A 17341-nucleotide genomic window follows, 5' to 3' on the forward strand; every position below is an offset into this window, starting at 1 on the left:
GTTCTTCTGACCTGCCATCTCCATCCAGGTCAGCTGACCATGATCGTGGGCCAGGTGGGTTGTGGGAAGTCTTCTCTTCTTCTGGCCATGTTGGGAGAGATGCAGGCCCTCAGCGGAAAAGTCCACTGGAGCAAGTGAGCCCGCACGACATACTTCTGATCACTATAACACAATACGACCACAATTTGTGCAATCCGCAATTGCAATAGGTTGAATTTCAAATATGTACACAATATATACATTTGTGTGTGTACATTATGGCCCTCTATATACCATAATGTGTTATGACAGCGAGTTCTTGTAGGCTAATATTTCCCCATGAGTCTGGCTATTTTTATGTATTTTTTTATGTTTTAAGTTTTCATGGTCAAATTTAAGAATGTCTCTGACCAAATGTAAAGATATGGTTTCTATTTTTAGGAATAGTTGTGCTAATTCTTGTATGTTTTTCTTTTTTTACCGTCTACTGTACTTAAACGCTAAATACATTGTGAGAAGTCCCTTTATAGGTTAATTCAGACCACTGCAATGTTTCTCTACGGTGTCTAATTGGACAGTCGCACAGTGTCTGTGTATACAATGGCATCATTGGCATGCTTCCAATGTTCTTTGGCATATATTAGTTGCATAGGTTTCAAGAGTGGTTGGAGGTTTAAATGTTTTATAGCGCTGTGACCACTGTGTACTCCCTTCCAATGCTAATCATTCACCGTAGTTTAGATCAATTCATTCCATTCTTTCATCATCAATACATACATACGTCTAAGCTAGTGGTTCCCCAACCCTGGTCCTCGAGGGGCCCCTGGTCCTGCGGGCTTTCTCTATAGGTCCTCCTCGGGTATGCCCTCCAGCGTCGCTTCCATTCATCTCCAAGTCTGAGGACCAGTAGGAGGAACCACTGGAACCATTCCATCCATGTTTTGTTTTTGTTTTCCCTCCCAATGTAGTTGTTGCCAATTCCCCTATGTGTATTATAGTTCCTGTGTGGGGAGGGTTTAGACCACTGGTTCCCAATCCCAAACACTGGCTCGGGAGTTTCCTACATTTAGTTTTTAATTAATATTATATAAAAATATTTGTTATCAAAATATATTCCCCAAAAAGCAAAAAAGAATCATGAATTAAAAACAAATTAATTATATTATAAGTCATTTCATGAAGAAATCAAAGAAAAATCTAAGAAAATCTAATACATTTGAAAACAAATGTAAGAAGTAGCTAGTGAATATATCAGATCTATAAGCACACACATGCTTGTAGATCAGATCTTTTCACTAGTTTGTTCTTTGGCTCCCACTGCGACGTCTTGAGCTAAAAGGTGTTGTGAACCAGTCAGTGGTGTGACAGATGACACGTGACATCGCCAGCCACTTACCTGACAGCGAGGAGTTTCACTGGGAGGACGTAGCGCGTTTGGAGGAACATGCTAACCCTCCCAGTTTCTCTCCCTGCTGAACAGGCACGCTGACCATACTGTAGTAGTCAGTAGTTTCCCAACCACGAACATGGCATGTTGTGGTCGCTGTTCTTTCTCCATGGTCCCTGTTCAGTGTTCCATCAATCTTGTGTATCGTCCACGTCGGTGTTGTCATCTTCATGTTGTATACAGCTCTGTGTGTGTGTGTGCGTGTTTGTGCGCGTGCTTGTGCGCTTGCGCTTGCGCGCTTTTGTTTGAATATGATTAACCACGGTGCTAATCCAAATCTCATCTTCCGCGCTGTTTTGTTATGATTAACACTCACAAACTGAGCTTAACCTCCACTGTCATTCATTCAGTCTCGTCATTTAACACCACCCCACCTCCGCCCTGCTTTCTCATCATCATCCATTCTGACCATCTCTCAGTAGATCGCTGGGGATGGATCTATGATTAGCATTGGGGGACAATAGATAGGCTGAATACAAATGATATGATCCATAGCTTGTGAAAAGCATCCATATTGTAATATAACACTGTTATATTACTGTAATATAACACTGTTATATTACTGTAATATAACACAGCAGCGCTGCCCTATCCTGCGCTGCTGTGTTATATTACAGTTAGACGCAGGGTAGCGAGGTTTCATGGTCACATGGAATATGCCGTAAGCTCTCCCTGTTGTTTCTCTTATGATAACGATGGAGCATCTTCAGATCATTATTTTACTCCCGTCTATGTGACACAGATGAGAAAATATTAGGACGTTAGCTGGAGGCGCTATTGTTAAGAATGATCAATTCTAAAATACATAATTGGAGGTGCACATCGGTATCATACGTCTGTATACTAACCTCTGCTTTGTGTGCGTGCGTGTGTGTGTGTGTGTGTGTGTGTGTGTGTGTGTGTGTGTGTGTGTGTGTGTGTTTGCGTGTGTGCATGCACGCGTGTGTATATTGTATACATGCATGCTCATGAGAGCATGTTTGTGTGTCTGGTACATGTTGTGTGTGTGTGTGTGTGTGTGTGTGTGTGTGTGTGTGTGCGTGCGTGTGCGCGTGCGTGCAATGTGTTGTGTCTCTTTGCATCCTGTGCCTCTGCTATATCAGGCCTCCAGATTGTGAGATGGCCCATGAATGGAGCATAAGGTATTTGATCCCTTTGAAACACATGCACACACACACACACACACACACACACACACACACACACACACCTACACACACCTCCCTGCTTGGCACTCAGCATCAAAGTGTTGGATTGGGGGTCAAATCAACTAATCAAATGATTCCCGAGCGCGGCACGGCTGCAGCTCACCGCTCCAAGAGATGGGTCAAATGCGGAGAACACATTTCACTGTGGTAACGTGTGTGACAAATCGTATGACTTTGACTTTGACACAGACACACGCGTATCAAAACAAACTGCGAAAACACCCAAATACCTTTTTTTTTGTCATGTAAACACAGGGCTACATTACACTGCATACTATGCCTTTAATGAGCAGCATTACACTGATAAATTGTATACAGTTCTGAAATACTGCTCAAGACTTTAAATGCAGCTTAAATGGATACGCTTTCGCACCATGTGCAACATGACGGTATACTTATACGGGAAACCACAAAACATGATGACAGAAGATATTAATGAGAAACCAGACAGGACGTCTGCTGCTCATCCTCGCTGGGTGTGTGAAGACGACATACTATGGTGACTTTATGTACAGTAGTTGGCCAGTTATAGCTGCTGACACACGTACACACAGTCACACACACACACACACACACACACGTCGCTTCCATGGTTTCTTTCTTTCTTTCTTTCTTGCTGACTCTGTCTCTCCTACACAAACTGTGAGTTTGTTCTAACCCATGATAACGTGGCTTTGACAGCTGGTCAGGGACAGAGGAGTCTCATGAAGACATCAGGAGGTATAGGTTCCTTTTCCGTGCTTCCTGTGTCCCTCCCTGTTTCCCGTCCTCTGTCTCCTCTGTCTATTATCAATCCATAGTGTTCTCTCTTCTCATTATCTGACACGAGTACAACCTCATACAGTGTCGTCTCTCTTGAAAGGATATGTTGAGGGAACGCATGTTATGCTGTTCCCGAACACACGTGTACGTGCATGATGAACAACATCAGTTAAATCTTGAAATATCTTTTGTACATTGTTGCTGCCGGGTGGAAACGTATGTCAAACTATTACTGAACAGTTTTGGACTTTTTATCAAATTTAAAAAAAATAGTAATAATAGCCAATCTAAAGCTCAAAACGTGGCGAGCGTAGCTTGTAGATTGGCTATTGTGTGTATACCAGAAGATATGGCGTTGGCTCACAGCCTCGACTGTTCCATGGAAGGGTCGTTCTGCTTCGCGTTACATTTACACATTCAAAAGAGATGTCTAAGCACAACCCCAGTCTTCTACAGTGCCTTAGTCAATGTCACTGCAGGATACCGAGGGTTGTGGGCAGAACATTTTAGCAACACTCGCCAGAATTGCCAATTTGGATTTGCTCAAATTGCAGTTCGAGAAACTTGAATTGGGTAGACTTTCAGTTGACCGCTTAAAACTTTCGGGTGGAAACCTTGTATGTCCAAAACGGTTACTTTTCAGAAAATCCAATGGGTCCAATGTAGTTATTAGTCACAAGCTCTTTTCAATACTTTTCATCGGACCAATCTTTATAAAACCCACAGACACACTTAAACACTTTTTTTCACTTTCAAAAATGTTTACAACTCGCGGGAATAGCTGCTTTACGAGCTCACAGTACGTCAAGTGTTTGAGCCAGCCTCTCTTACTGTAGGCATATTGTAATATCTTGTACTGTATTCAGAAGGCTTGTATGTGTGTGTTCAGGAACAACCCAACCAGCGTGACTGGTTGGAGTAAATTGTCTCTGACCCTCATATCCTCTCTATTCATTGAGTTCATTGAGTTTGCAGCAGTGGTACTGGTTGGTGTGTGTGTGTGTGTGTGTGTGTGTGTGTGTGTGTGTGTGTGTGTGTCTGTGTGTCTGTGTGCATTGTAATGCTGGGAGTCTGTCTTAACACGGAAATAATAAACATTATTTAGTAGAAAACACAGAAGACATGTACAATTGATCCAATTTTGTAGATAATACAAAGAAGACATACTGTTCTGTACGGTATACTGTATACTGTATGCTCCTCACTTGAGGACAATTTATCATTGATATTTCCTGTTAAAGTTAAACTGTGATTCATAATCATAATGGACTCTTTATGTTCAGTGTGACATTGAGCAAGAAAAGACGTGTGATTTCTAATCTTTTCTTTTCTTTTCTTTTCTTTTCTCTTCTTTTCTTTTCTTTTCTTTTCTATATGCAAAAACACCATAACATAAACTGAACTCAGTGTAATGTATTTAGAAGCAGCACAGATATGGACTCCCAGCAAAGCTGTTTTTATAGATGTTGGCAGTGGTGTAAGAACTACTCTGACTTATTACTTAAGTATAAGTATTAATGCCACAATGTAGAAATACTATTAGCAGTAAAAGACGTGTATTCAACATTTTACTTGAGTTAAAGAAAATAAGTACTGGCATCAAAGTATACTTTACGTAAAAGTACTCGTTATGCAGGCAAATCTCCAAAATGTATAATTAAATAGCAAAAGAGGTTAATGTTTGTATGTTTTGTAATAGTAATGAAAACCGGCAAAGTAATTGGTAACTACATTTCTTTCTCTTTTTTTTGGAGTCAAAAGAACAATATTTGCCTCAGAGATAGTTTAGTAATATGAAATATTGACAAAATGGAACTACTGAAATAAAGTAAAAGTACCTCCAGGTTGTACTCAAGTACAGTACTTCCACCACTGGATGTTGGTGATGCTTCAGCCGTCGTTCTTTTGGTTGTTGTTGTTGCTGTTGTTGCTGCTGCTGCTGTTGTTGTTGTTATTGTTATTTGATGTGCAGTTTATCATTAACCCAATCCATAATCCATGTTTTCCTCACAATGCTCTCTTTATTTTGCAGTTGACTTTGATATCATCTGAAGATATGTATATGCCTCTCCCGTCTGCAGTTCTTCATAAAGTGTCTTAAAACAAGAGTGCTCACACTAGTTTTACCACTTATATGACAAATATACCCATTTTTCGAGGAAGCAATCTGGTTGGTTGAAATTGCCATCTAGCTGTGCTTATAGCAAGCATGATGGAACACCTAATAAAGACATACAAATCAGCTGTGCTGAGTCTCGCTGCTCCGCCAGAGCAGCGTCAGTTGGGTGGCTAGGCTAGCCGTTTTCAAGGGACATTTTCGGTAGTAGTCATTAAAAAAATATGTTTTTTTATCGAATATCTTAGTTATAATGAAATTGAGTATAGGGTATCTGTTGTATAGTTGCAATATTACACTCAAGGTTGTGCGTTACTGTCATTAATTAATGGCACTTCTGCACTGCCTACGGAACTCGCCTATCTGTCTACTCATTCTGTGTCTCAGAAGAGGGCTGTGGACTGTTCAGAAACCCGTCTACCAGTGACGTCCTCAATGGGAATACCAAGCCAATAGAATCTTCAGCCTTTATCTCTTCCTGGAAATTTTGCATGCTGAAATAGAAGCTTAAGGTACATTCATTTAAAATAAATCTTGCCTGCTTATGATAACTGATGATGGTCACTGGTAGGTAGGTTTCTGAACAGCCTTCCTCTAAGACAGAGTGAGCAGACATAAATGGGGCCATCTTATACAGAGCATTAATGAGTGAACCTTTAAAGTTTAGCTCAAAAGAGAGAAATATTATATTTAAAAAAACTGAGTTTAAATTGTAATTTATAAGCACTCTTGTTCTTATGGTACTTTATGAATACAGGACCTGTAGTTCTCACCCTCTCTTTCTGTCTGTCTCTCTCTCTCTCTGTGTATTTGCCTCCATTTCCCATGATGCCTCAGTAAGAACAGGTACTCCGTGGCCTACGCTGCCCAGAAGTCCTGGCTGCTCAACGCTACAGTGGAGGAGAACATCACCTTTGGTGGACACTTCAGCAAGCAGAGGTAGAGTAAAGCTGCTTTGAGCATCACGCCGCACTACGTGTCTCAACAACTTGCTGTAACAGAGCTAACTTCGCCTTCACAACGAATCAGAGTATGCAACCGTTAGAGCATACACCGAAGTATTTGCCCCTTTGATCCATGAAAATCCCCCTGAAAATAGTTCCATGGCTTGTTGTCGAACCGAAAGATATGCCACAGTCGCGATCCGGAACAACAACAGGCAGTGAGAGCTGGCTGTTGAAACTACTACAACTGGAGTCTTGAACTAATTTTCCCAGAAGCCCTTGCAGCCCAGAGCACGGGTCGATTTCCGGTTTCGTCATAACGCCTCGTCACCAGGTCTGCGACAAATCCGCTATTTCTTTTTAATTATAAAAAAACGGCGAATTAAACATTTTAATTTAATTTTAAACATTAAAACAAATAGCGGGTTTAGCGTATTACGCAGGGCAGAAACATGGATTAAATCGCGTGGAAAGCGGGTTATACAGCAGTACTGTTAAGGCGGAAAGATGTAAGGCAGTCTGTGGCCTGAGGCATGTCAAACTTTGAATGTTGAAACGTTGAGAGTAAAAAGGTTCAGAGCCACTGCTTCAGGTGTGGTTTTTACAGTGCTTGCTGTGTTTCAGGTACAAGGCAGTGATCGATGCCTGCTCTCTCCAGCCAGACATTGACCTGCTGCCCTTTGGAGACCAGACGGAGATTGGAGAGAGGGTATAACACACCTGTTATATTCTAGCAGGATAATGATTATTATATTGTTATATAGCACACAATAACAATGTTTTCTTGATATTACGTTTCTATTATACTCAGTATTAATAAGGAACGTTGATGCGCATTTTACATAATATGACAGAGGCTACAATAAAATCTCCATCTAATTTTGTTAAAATAAGTGTGAAAGAGCTCTGTATTCTCATAGCAATCATTGTGTACACGGTAGGTCTTTGTGCAGTTAACACCCCCGTCTCTCCTGCTCTTTAGTAAACAGAAAATACAGTTTTCATGCTGGGATACAAATTTCATCCAAGCAGGAGCGAGAACTCGTACAGGATGCACAAGTGAAGTTGGAAGTGATGAAATAAATTATCTTTATGCCGTTCTCTATCCTTACGTTTATCTTTTAAGAGCTTGAGATATGGGGGCTAGAAAAACATTCTACTGTAGCATTTATTACGGATTTATTAAGGAGTAGCCATTTTCTTACCGCAATCTTACGTTAATATTAATCCAATAACGAGTGGTACGCGTGAAATATTACATACGGTAACTAACTTCCAGAGCGCAGCGCAGCTCTGATTGGGCGTGCTGGGTCTTAGGCTCTCTTCGCCTTGTTACGGAAGCCCGGTTGGGACAAAGCACGTCTGTACGTCTTTGGTCATTATGAAAGATTTTGATGATTGTTGTTATGTAATATGTCACGTGTACCACTCCTTATTCTTACCAATCCGTCAATTACGGTAAGAATACGGCTGTGTACAATTATCATTATAATGATCAGAATGATATGTTTGACTGTGTACGGTTATCATTATAATGAGAAGGATCATATGTTTGACTGTGTACAGTTAACATTATAATGATCAGCATCATGTGTTTGACTGTGTACAGTTAACATTATAATGATCAGCATCATGTGTTTGACTGTGTACAGTTAACATTATAATGATCAGCATCATGTGTTTGACTGTGTACAGTTAACATTATAATGATCAGCATCATGTGTTTTAGGGCATCAACCTAAGTGGGGGCCAGAGACAGAGGATCTGCGTGGCCAGAGCGCTGTATCAGAACACCAACATCGTCTTCTTGGTGAGTTTAATCACCGTTTGGGAGCAACTTTTAAAGGAGAGTAGCTGTTTTGTTACCTTAATCTGATGATAATAATATCCATTTACCACTGGTAGAGGCAAAAACTAGCAGAGGAAATCATGCAAGTCCAAATATACCAACCTGCTCATTGGGAACGGGAGTTAGTGGTTCAGTGGACATTTTGACACTAACCAAGGTGGGCTGGGATCGAACCGGGAACCTTGGTAAATGGTGCATTTCTATAGCGCCTTTATCCAAGGCGCTTTACATAGATTGTGCATTACATTCACCCATTCACACACACATTCATACACCGATGGCGACAAAAACCATGCAAGGCACCAACCAGCACATCAGGACTAGAGCAATTAGGGGTTCAGCTCAAGCACACTTCGACACGTAACTCTGGGCAACCTTGCAGTTACCATCCGGCCACTCTACCCCTGAGCCACCGCCGCCCAAAGGCTGGTATTCAAATATACAGTGTAGAAATATTGTGTTTGTTTTGAAACATTCATGTGGAATGCAGTTTTCACAGTGTGAACGGTTCAAAACATTATTATTTATGAAATATTTATTTTCTCGTGATGCTCTGAAATGTTCCCCGTTGCCACCACAGGCTTTAATGTTGTGTCAGGAACACACGGTCACACCCCAGATACCATCTCAGACATTCTCTCATACGCCTTATCACACGTACCGATGTGTTGAATAACAGTAATAGAATTCAATTTATTCATGTGATTAAACTACTAATGCAATCAGAGGAGTGTACAGGAGACGCTTCCTTAAACACTCATTTGGGGCGTGACTGAAAGACAGACAATGAGACTGTGAAAGCTCCCATATCTGATGGAGAGATTGTCCAGCACGTCATACAGACACAGCATGAATTATATCAGGTCATGACACGACTGTAACTCCATTAACACACTACTGGAGTACCGGACACACCTACTGTACAGTGCTATAGGGCGTCGCAGTCCCGCCCCCTTTCAGAACAACGAGGGACCCAGAAGAGAATTTCCCATGCATTTTTCCCATAGACGTTTCAAAACGTATTTATTTAAAGACCTCAGACGAAGCCAACTCTGATCGTGACAAATCATGACAACCAACACAATTCTTTGGGCCGAACAAATAATTAGAAAGAAGAACAAAAGAGCACGGTACAACACTTTATTGGTTGTTTTTCTTCATTGTAATTTTTTGTTCTGTCCAAAATATTGTGTTTATTGTCATGATTTGTCCCGATCCGAGTTGGCTTTGTCCGAGGCTTACAGATCTTTAAATCAATACTTTTTTAAACATCTATGGAAAAAAGGCAGACACCTAATATAACAACTGTGTCACCACAGCTCACTATAATACGTCACTGTCGGGCTTCAACTTTTCTTTCTTTTCCACAGATTAATGCCGTACTTGGCAAAGAGTAAAAGAGTATCACGCAAAAATAGCTGAAATAGCCAATCTACAAGCTCATAATGTGTTGCATATCGCGACACATTTTGAGCTCGTAGCAATTTTCACTATTTTAGAAACATGGTTAAGTGTGGCTGATCTAAATATTGAACATTATTAACAAGAGCTGGTGACTAAATTAGAACTACATTTACATAAAAAAAATTACCATTTCCTGAAAAGTAAACGTTTATGATACCTTCTAGATACCTGGGACTACAGTTTCTGTATGCACAAAGCCTGTTGTATAATTGTCATGCCTGTGTGTATTATTTCTGTACGCTGGATGGCTTTTTTAAGCGGTCACAGCTGACCCGAGTCCAAATAATTGGACTCAGATTTAGATGTGCCTGCATACTTGTTGGCATTGAGCTAATCGATGTGCACGGGATAAATGGGCCAGTCCCCACCCACACACACACACACACACAAACACACGCACACACATTCTTGGTACTCTTACAAAACACATACAGTATATATAATACCAGATGCACAAATATGCTCTCATGATGAGCATGCATACAGTACAGTATATACAATATTCGCAGGCGCACACACGCACACGCACACACAAACTCATGACCAGTGTCAAATTGTACGCCCGTGGTTGAGGTCTACAGTATTGCGTGTAACGTTATATAAGTGTTTTTAATTGAATTGGGGAGACAGCCAACGTCACAGTGCACTGAGTTCAGGTCTATAGTCTACCTTTCCCCCCAGTGAAGAAGCAGTTACAGTGTCCCTCACGTTGTTTTGAAGTCCATGAAATGAAAAGATCGGTTTATATTATCTTTGTGCCGACTGTCTCCCTTGGATCCATTCGGATGGCATGGCATTTTTCTCACGCTGCGAGCCCCGACCCGATCCCGAGAATGCCATGATGGTTAGTCCAGATTTCAGCAGTTGGAGAGACATTCCATTCCATAGATTGCACATGCATTTTTTGTTGAATACACACACAAGGAAAAATATTTCCTTACAAATGGAAATGGAACCTAATGAACCAATTGTATTCGAACACCATTCTGAGTTAAATCAGCACTGAGGATTTCACTTACTCACGGTAATAGTCGGCAGAAGAAAAAAGTAAATACAAATGCATATTTTGAGGATGTAATTTGACGATGCAATTACAGATTTTGTGGGGTGTAACGGAAAAGCAATACAACAAATAGTGTAACTAGTTGCTGTTGGCAGGGAGTAATAGTTAAAGTAATAATACTGTATCACTCAATTTTGAAATGAGTAATGAGTATAAATAGCCATAGCTGGTTGGGTAGAGAGCAAGCCCCCAGAACCCAGAGGGAGAACTGCTGGCCGATCATAGGTACTGCAGCGTATTATGGCTGGGGAGTGGGACCAGACACATGCTGAACGAGCAAAAATGGGTTCGTTTTAAAAATATACAGTGACTAATACCGCAAAGGAGTGCGGGCTAAATTATTATTATTATTTTATTTGTTTGTTTGTTTTTAATAACAAGCTCAATGCTGGTCATGCCTAGCCTCGCTAATCATGCCAGCATGATTGCCTGTCTTTACCTCCTTATTTCAGTGTAATGAAGCTACTTTATGAACCACGGCATGGCAAGCAGTGCAACTGTACTATAAGTATGTGAAGGACTGGAGAATAAAGAGCTTGTGGATCGACAAAGAGTAATAATACCATTGTGGCTTGGGCTGACCTTATGTCATCTTCTAAAAAGGCAGAAATGCTTTTATATTTAAAAAAATGAATAGTTTTGCATGTGGACGGAAGTGCCCCAGGCAGCAGTGGCTGTACTACAGTAAAGTAAGTTATTACTGTAAGTAGACTTCATGGGACCCAATGGTTCCAGAGCCATGAGGGAAAATTAAGGTCCATTGCTATTTACAATTTGCAATTTAGGCATTTAGCAGACGCTCTTAATCCAGAGTGATTTACATTAAGCAAGAACAAAAAGCATGGCAATACATTATATACATAAAAAGTAGTTCATGAATCATATGTAAGCTAAGAACGTAACAGTGGAATATCTATATAATGAAACTATGCATATACTATATAGTGCTATGTCTACATAAGTCTACATAAAGAGCTATCTAAGTCTACATGAAATGCTATCTATGTTACATAAGTTGAGCCTTTGCGTGAGGTGGCTTAAGTACATCCTCCAGCCGTGACGCTTAGTACCTGACCCAAATCCAACCCTTGCTGAGTGCCAACCAGGGTACCATTCTCACAGTTCTCTTTGAGCCTCAGGGAGGACACAAACAGTATGACGTATCTGCTTTGTATGATCCACAGTTCAGACATGAAGCTGTAGTTGTGTTCCAGTCCAGTGTATATAAGCAAACGTGATATCAGCTCACGAATTAAAGCATATTATTACAGATGCAACACTATAAACACTTACCCAGAAAGAGTTGCTTCAGCAACAGCAAAAGCAGGCACTGTCTGTCTGTCTGTCTCTCTCTCTCACACTCATTCTCTCTCCCTCTCTCCCTGATCAGGACGATCCGTTCTCAGCGTTGGACATCCACCTCAGTGATCACCTGATGCAGGAAGGAATCCTCAAGTTCCTGCAGGACGACAAACGCACCGTGGTGCTGGTCACCCATAAACTGCAGTACCTCATCCATGCTGACTGGGTAAGAACGGCATTATGTCCCCAACAGCCTTGGTTCAGTTCCAGCCACAGACCTGGGTGGTGACTGGGTAAGAACGGCATTATGTCCCCAACAGCCTTGGTTCAGTTCCAGCCACAGACCTGGGTGGTGACTGGGTAAGAACGGCATTATGTCCCCAACAGCCTTGGTTCAGTTCCAGCCACAGACCTGGGTGGTGACTGGGTAAGAACGGCATTATGTCCCCAACAGCCTTGGTTCAGTTCCAGCCACAGACCTGGGTGCTGATGTGTTCAGGGTCCGGTTGCGTTCTTTTTCCCCTACTTGCCCTGCAGGGTAAATACTTTTGACAACCGTGTTTAGTCCATGTTCAACGACCAGGTCATTCCCTGTGACGTTTCAGTGGTGGCCCTGTAGCTTTCCATCAGCTGGATCAGTCCTAGGGTTAGGAGGACCTTAATAAGGAATTAATATAAGGCCCCAACTTTCATAATGGGAGTGTTTTTTGGTGTCTTGCTCAAGGACACTGTAACACTAACCCAGAGGGACCCAGGGATCAAACCGGGAACCTTCTGATTCCAACACAGCCCCTCTACCTCCTGAGACACTGACTTAATATGACCCATACAAATAACCTTTCAGGAGTAGTAGCCTACCTCTGAAAGCACACAAGACGTGTGTGCATAGATATATATATATATAAAAAATTATGCCTATTATGGGTAACTGCAGTTCGTTGGAGCCATGTGTGTTGAAGGAGGGGTGGAACAATTTATACTGGAGGCGGAAGTGCGTCGGAAGTGTGGAAGGCACGTTACGTCACGCTGCCACTCAAATGACTATACTGGCCAATCACAGCGCATCTTTTACAAGACTTATCAGACCCGGACACGCACACTGTGACGCACGCTCATGCTTCCTCCGTGCTTTGCAAGGAATCTCGGGAGCATTTTGCCCCCTCTCGAGAACATACGACACAGAGCCGGAAGAGGCGTCTACCTTTATATGCCTGTGTGTGTGCGTGTCTGTGCGTGTGCGTGTGTTGTAGATTCTAGCCATGAAGGACGGCTCAGTGCTCCGAGAGGGAACTCTGAAGGACATCCAGACACATGATGTGGAGCTGTATGAACACTGGAAAACACTGATGAACAGACAGGACCAGGAACTGGAGAAGGTACACACACACACACACACACACACACACACACACACACACACACACACATCTTTGTGTGTGTTTACATTTAACAAGAAATTCTATCGTTTGTGTGTGTACACTGTGCGTGCGTAGGACATCGAGGTGGACAGTCGGACCAACATGGAGAGGAAAACACTGAGGAGAGCCTTCTACTCCAGAGAAACCAAGAACCAGATAGACGATGAAGATGAAGGTATTGATATTGAACCAGATAGACCACACATGGACATTTATTTCATGCTCTGAGTCTAGTAGCATGTGAAGAGTCTGCCTGTGCAACAAGGGTCTGTAGTTGGGTGTCGTAGTTTTCTCTATTGAGCAAGTGAAGACTGTGTGTGGGTTGTTCCATTTTATCTAAGCTTCCAAGTTATTGAAACAGGCAAATTGGTGCTCTTGGAACAGGGGTATGCAATTTACAAACCAGCAGGTCAAGGCTGAATGGTAAAATAAATATCTATATTGCATAGAAAGCAGCTTCATCTTGTTTTCTTTGAGCAATGTATGGAGGTTTTTAATTTTTCCAGAGAGAATTGCATAATAAAGGTGGGAGTACGAATGACCTCAACAATTATAGTAAAATGTCCAAATTGCCCAGTTTAAATGGTGCATTTGGTAAATGGTGCATTCATTTCTATAAGTGCATTTACCCATTTATCTCGAAACAGTTAATGGAGTCAACGGTCAGATTTCCCAACATTTGGTGCTGTTTAAATGATGCATTTATGTAGCACTTTACAATGTGCATTGCATTCACACCCCAACGCCAGAGAATAACCCACACTACAATAGAGGTAGAGAATAACCCACACTACAATAGAGGTAGAGAATAACCCACACTACAATAGAGGTAGAGAATAACCCACACTACAATAGAGGTAGAGAATAACCCACACTACAATAGAGGAGAATAACCCACACTACAATAGAGGTAGAGAATAACCCACACTACAATAGAGGTAGAGAATAACCCACACTACAATAGAGGAGAATAACCCACACTACAATAGAGGTAGAGAATGACAGTGGACGGCACAAACATAACATCCAGAGATGCGAGGTGCAGCCTTGCTCCGATCTACACCAAACATGGCTGGCACAAAGTCACAAAGTCACAAACACTCATGATAATAGCCTAGTCGCAAAAAAAAATTGCACGTCATTAAAACCATTAAAACCGGGAAAGCTATATAGCAACATACGTTTTTCAGAAAACTTGGGATTTAGAACAGTGGTTTAGAACAGTGGTTCTCAGAAATAGCAGATCTACTACAAGCTTACAGCTGGGATGACAACATTGGTGTGAATACTCACATAATTATCATTATAGTTGTAGTTATCATGCTTGGTATGAATGGCCCTTAAAGTCAAACCCACCCCCTTTAACTTCTGCAATATCTATAAATATTGTTTGGTAAAATACAAAGGCACATAGAATCCGATTTCTCTCTTGACAGCAAATGGGAAAATAAAAACGATATAATCTTACAATAAAGAATGAAGTATGAAAATGTTGAAACTGGTTCCACTCTTCTCAGAGGAAGAGGAAGAAGAGGAGGAAGATGACAACATGTCCACCACCACCAATAGACGATCTACGGTCCCCTGGAAGGTAATCCACCCATCCACCCACCCATGAGCTTATAGATTGGCTATTTTCACTACTTTGGGTCATGGGCAAACATCTCTCTTTTGGGTCACGGGCTAAAACATTTGGGAACCACTGGTCTGAACAACCTGTCTAAATCATTCTGTACCTGCCAATCCGCGGGGCGCTCCTTTTATTTGACCATTTCAATCAAAACGCCCTTTAAAATGGATCCTAAAGCCTGATAAAAGTATAAAAGAATACTGGAAATTAAGTCTACTTTGTTACAGATTTCATTCAAAATATCTCCTTTCTGACGGTCTGAGGTTGGCAGGTATAGGGTCTAAATAACCAGGTCAACAGCATCCATCCATCCATCTCTGCGTTGCCGTTATGTTTCCAGGTGTGTTGGCGTTACCTGTCGTCAGGCGGGTTCTTCATGATCTTCCTCATGGTCTTCTCCAAGCTGCTCAAACACTCCGTCATGGTGGCCATCGACTACTGCCTGGCCTTCTGGACCAACACCAGGACGGGGGCCGCCGACGCCGCCGGCTCGCTCGACGCCGTCAACGTCACAGCGTCTGCCATCAGCGATCCTGATGTACGTAGTAGTTTATTCAATTGTGTGGCTGTAGAGAACTTGTGCATGTGTGCTCGCTGGAGTGAGCCCACGACTGTCGTTCTTATTAGTCTGAATGGCCTTTTACTGTCACGTTAAAATGACATTGTTTTGGTTTCAAAATAAGGAAAAAAAAAAGCCTGGGCGAACGATCCAGGAAATATGGCACAGGAGGAGTGGGAGTGAACCTTGTATTTTCCTAACCAATCCGAGTGCAGATGGGGCTGACACTTCAGACTGCCCCGCCCCCTGCTATGAATTTCGATGGAAGTTGCTCAGTGGCATTTTGAAGCACCCGGGAGGACGGTCTACTTCCGCATTTTTTTTCTTTTCGATTTTGACACCAACATTTGGTGCCCAAAATGCGGAAGTGCAGCTTCTCAATGTTACACCCCAGCTGCACGGGGTTTCCTTGTGCTAAATGCAGGGGCCCGTCTGCAGTCCCAGCTCTGACCAGTAGGGCCGAGTGCTTCAACGTTGGCCAGCCCTTCTGGGGGCTTGGCTCTGTTCCAACTGGGGGGGGGGGGGGCACTTAGGCTTGTGAACCAATAGGGAGCCGACGTCGGTTTCCAGTGCTAGTTTGTTTGAATCCGCGCCTCTATGCCTGGTAAAGGGAGTGTTCTTTCAGACTACATTGTCAGTTGAACTATTTGACAAGCAAACCGTCGGTGTGCAGACTGCAGACACACTGTGGAGCCTACACGGCCAACAGCATTCAGTAAAGTTAAACAGTCATCTGTCTTTCTGGAAATATTTTTCCACTGCCGTGGTTTGGTTTCCTAGTTGTCTCAGTGTCAGCTACAGTTTCAGAGCAAAGCCTTTTGTTTATATTAAGTAAAACAAAAAGTGAAATTAAATTTATTTATAGAATATAGAACCACAATTACCGCTTAACATTCCACTTTGTGATTGGTTCCTAGCCACCAGAGTTGCGTCTCTTGTAACCTCTCACAGTTAAACCCCACCCCTATAACGCTGAGGCCCTTTTTCTGCCAAAATAACTTGAGAGCGTTTAGAGAGTGTCCACCTGTTTTGAGTGGAACCATCTATTCTAGGATATGTATATGACACAAGGTTTCAGCATATGTGGCCTTCGATGAAGGCCGCATAGGCCGAAACATTTTTTGGCAATAAATTATTTAGGGAGCATTCAAAACGGTGTGCAGACTTTCCCCTTCTCTTAAATTTAGAATTATTAAAATTAAATATTCATTTAAAATGTGGTTTTCTGTGGTTATATTTTTGGATAGAAAGCACTTTGGGTCAACTTCTGTTCTTTTTAAATGTAATACAAATAAAGGGGAGACTCTGAGAGGGTATACAAATGTAACCAAATGGGTCCATTGGGTTCCATTCGTACCCATGCACCCTCTCAGAGATAAACACGAGCCGCCTGTCCACACAGAGTGAAGCGGCGTACTACTTGCGTGCGTTCACCATCCTGTGTGGAGCGGGCATCACCCTGTGTCTCATCACCTCTCTGACCGTGGAGTTCCTGGGTCTGACTGCGGCCACCAACCTGCACCACAACCTGCTCAACAAGATTATACACGCTCCCATCAGGTACACTCACGCGCGCACGTATGCTCCACAAGATCATCCA

General features: G+C 42.2%; 1 protein-coding gene across 4 annotated transcripts in view; it reads left to right on the top strand.

Moving 5' to 3' along the window:
* Window positions 1-17341, top strand: part of abcc9 (ATP-binding cassette, sub-family C (CFTR/MRP), member 9) — a 78882-nt gene that overhangs the window by 36023 nt on the left and 25518 nt on the right. For 2 of the 4 annotated variants that reach the window (XR_013963624.1, XM_080757948.1), the window contains exons 18-28: window positions 29-134; window positions 2530-2568; window positions 6350-6451; window positions 7081-7165; window positions 8186-8266; window positions 12223-12360; window positions 13385-13510; window positions 13628-13727; window positions 15070-15143; window positions 15523-15720; window positions 17144-17301. Coding sequence is in view for 2 of the 4 variants with exons in the window: in XM_080757948.1 (XP_080614074.1) it covers window positions 29-134; window positions 2530-2568; window positions 6350-6451; window positions 7081-7165; window positions 8186-8266; window positions 12223-12360; window positions 13385-13510; window positions 13628-13727; window positions 15070-15143; window positions 15523-15720; window positions 17144-17301 (1207 nt within the window). In the remaining 2 variants the exon portion in view is untranslated. The remainder of the gene's footprint in view (window positions 1-28; window positions 135-2529; window positions 2569-6349; window positions 6452-7080; window positions 7166-8185; window positions 8267-12222; window positions 12361-13384; window positions 13511-13627; window positions 13728-15069; window positions 15144-15522; window positions 15721-17143; window positions 17302-17341) is intronic. The other 2 variants (XR_013963625.1, XM_080757949.1) reach the window with 1 other exon arrangement.

The sequence above is a fragment of the Protomyctophum bolini genome, assembly GCF_963924005.1.
Source record: "Protomyctophum bolini genome assembly, chromosome: 23".
NCBI classification, from domain to species: Eukaryota; Metazoa; Chordata; class Actinopteri; order Myctophiformes; family Myctophidae; genus Protomyctophum; species Protomyctophum bolini.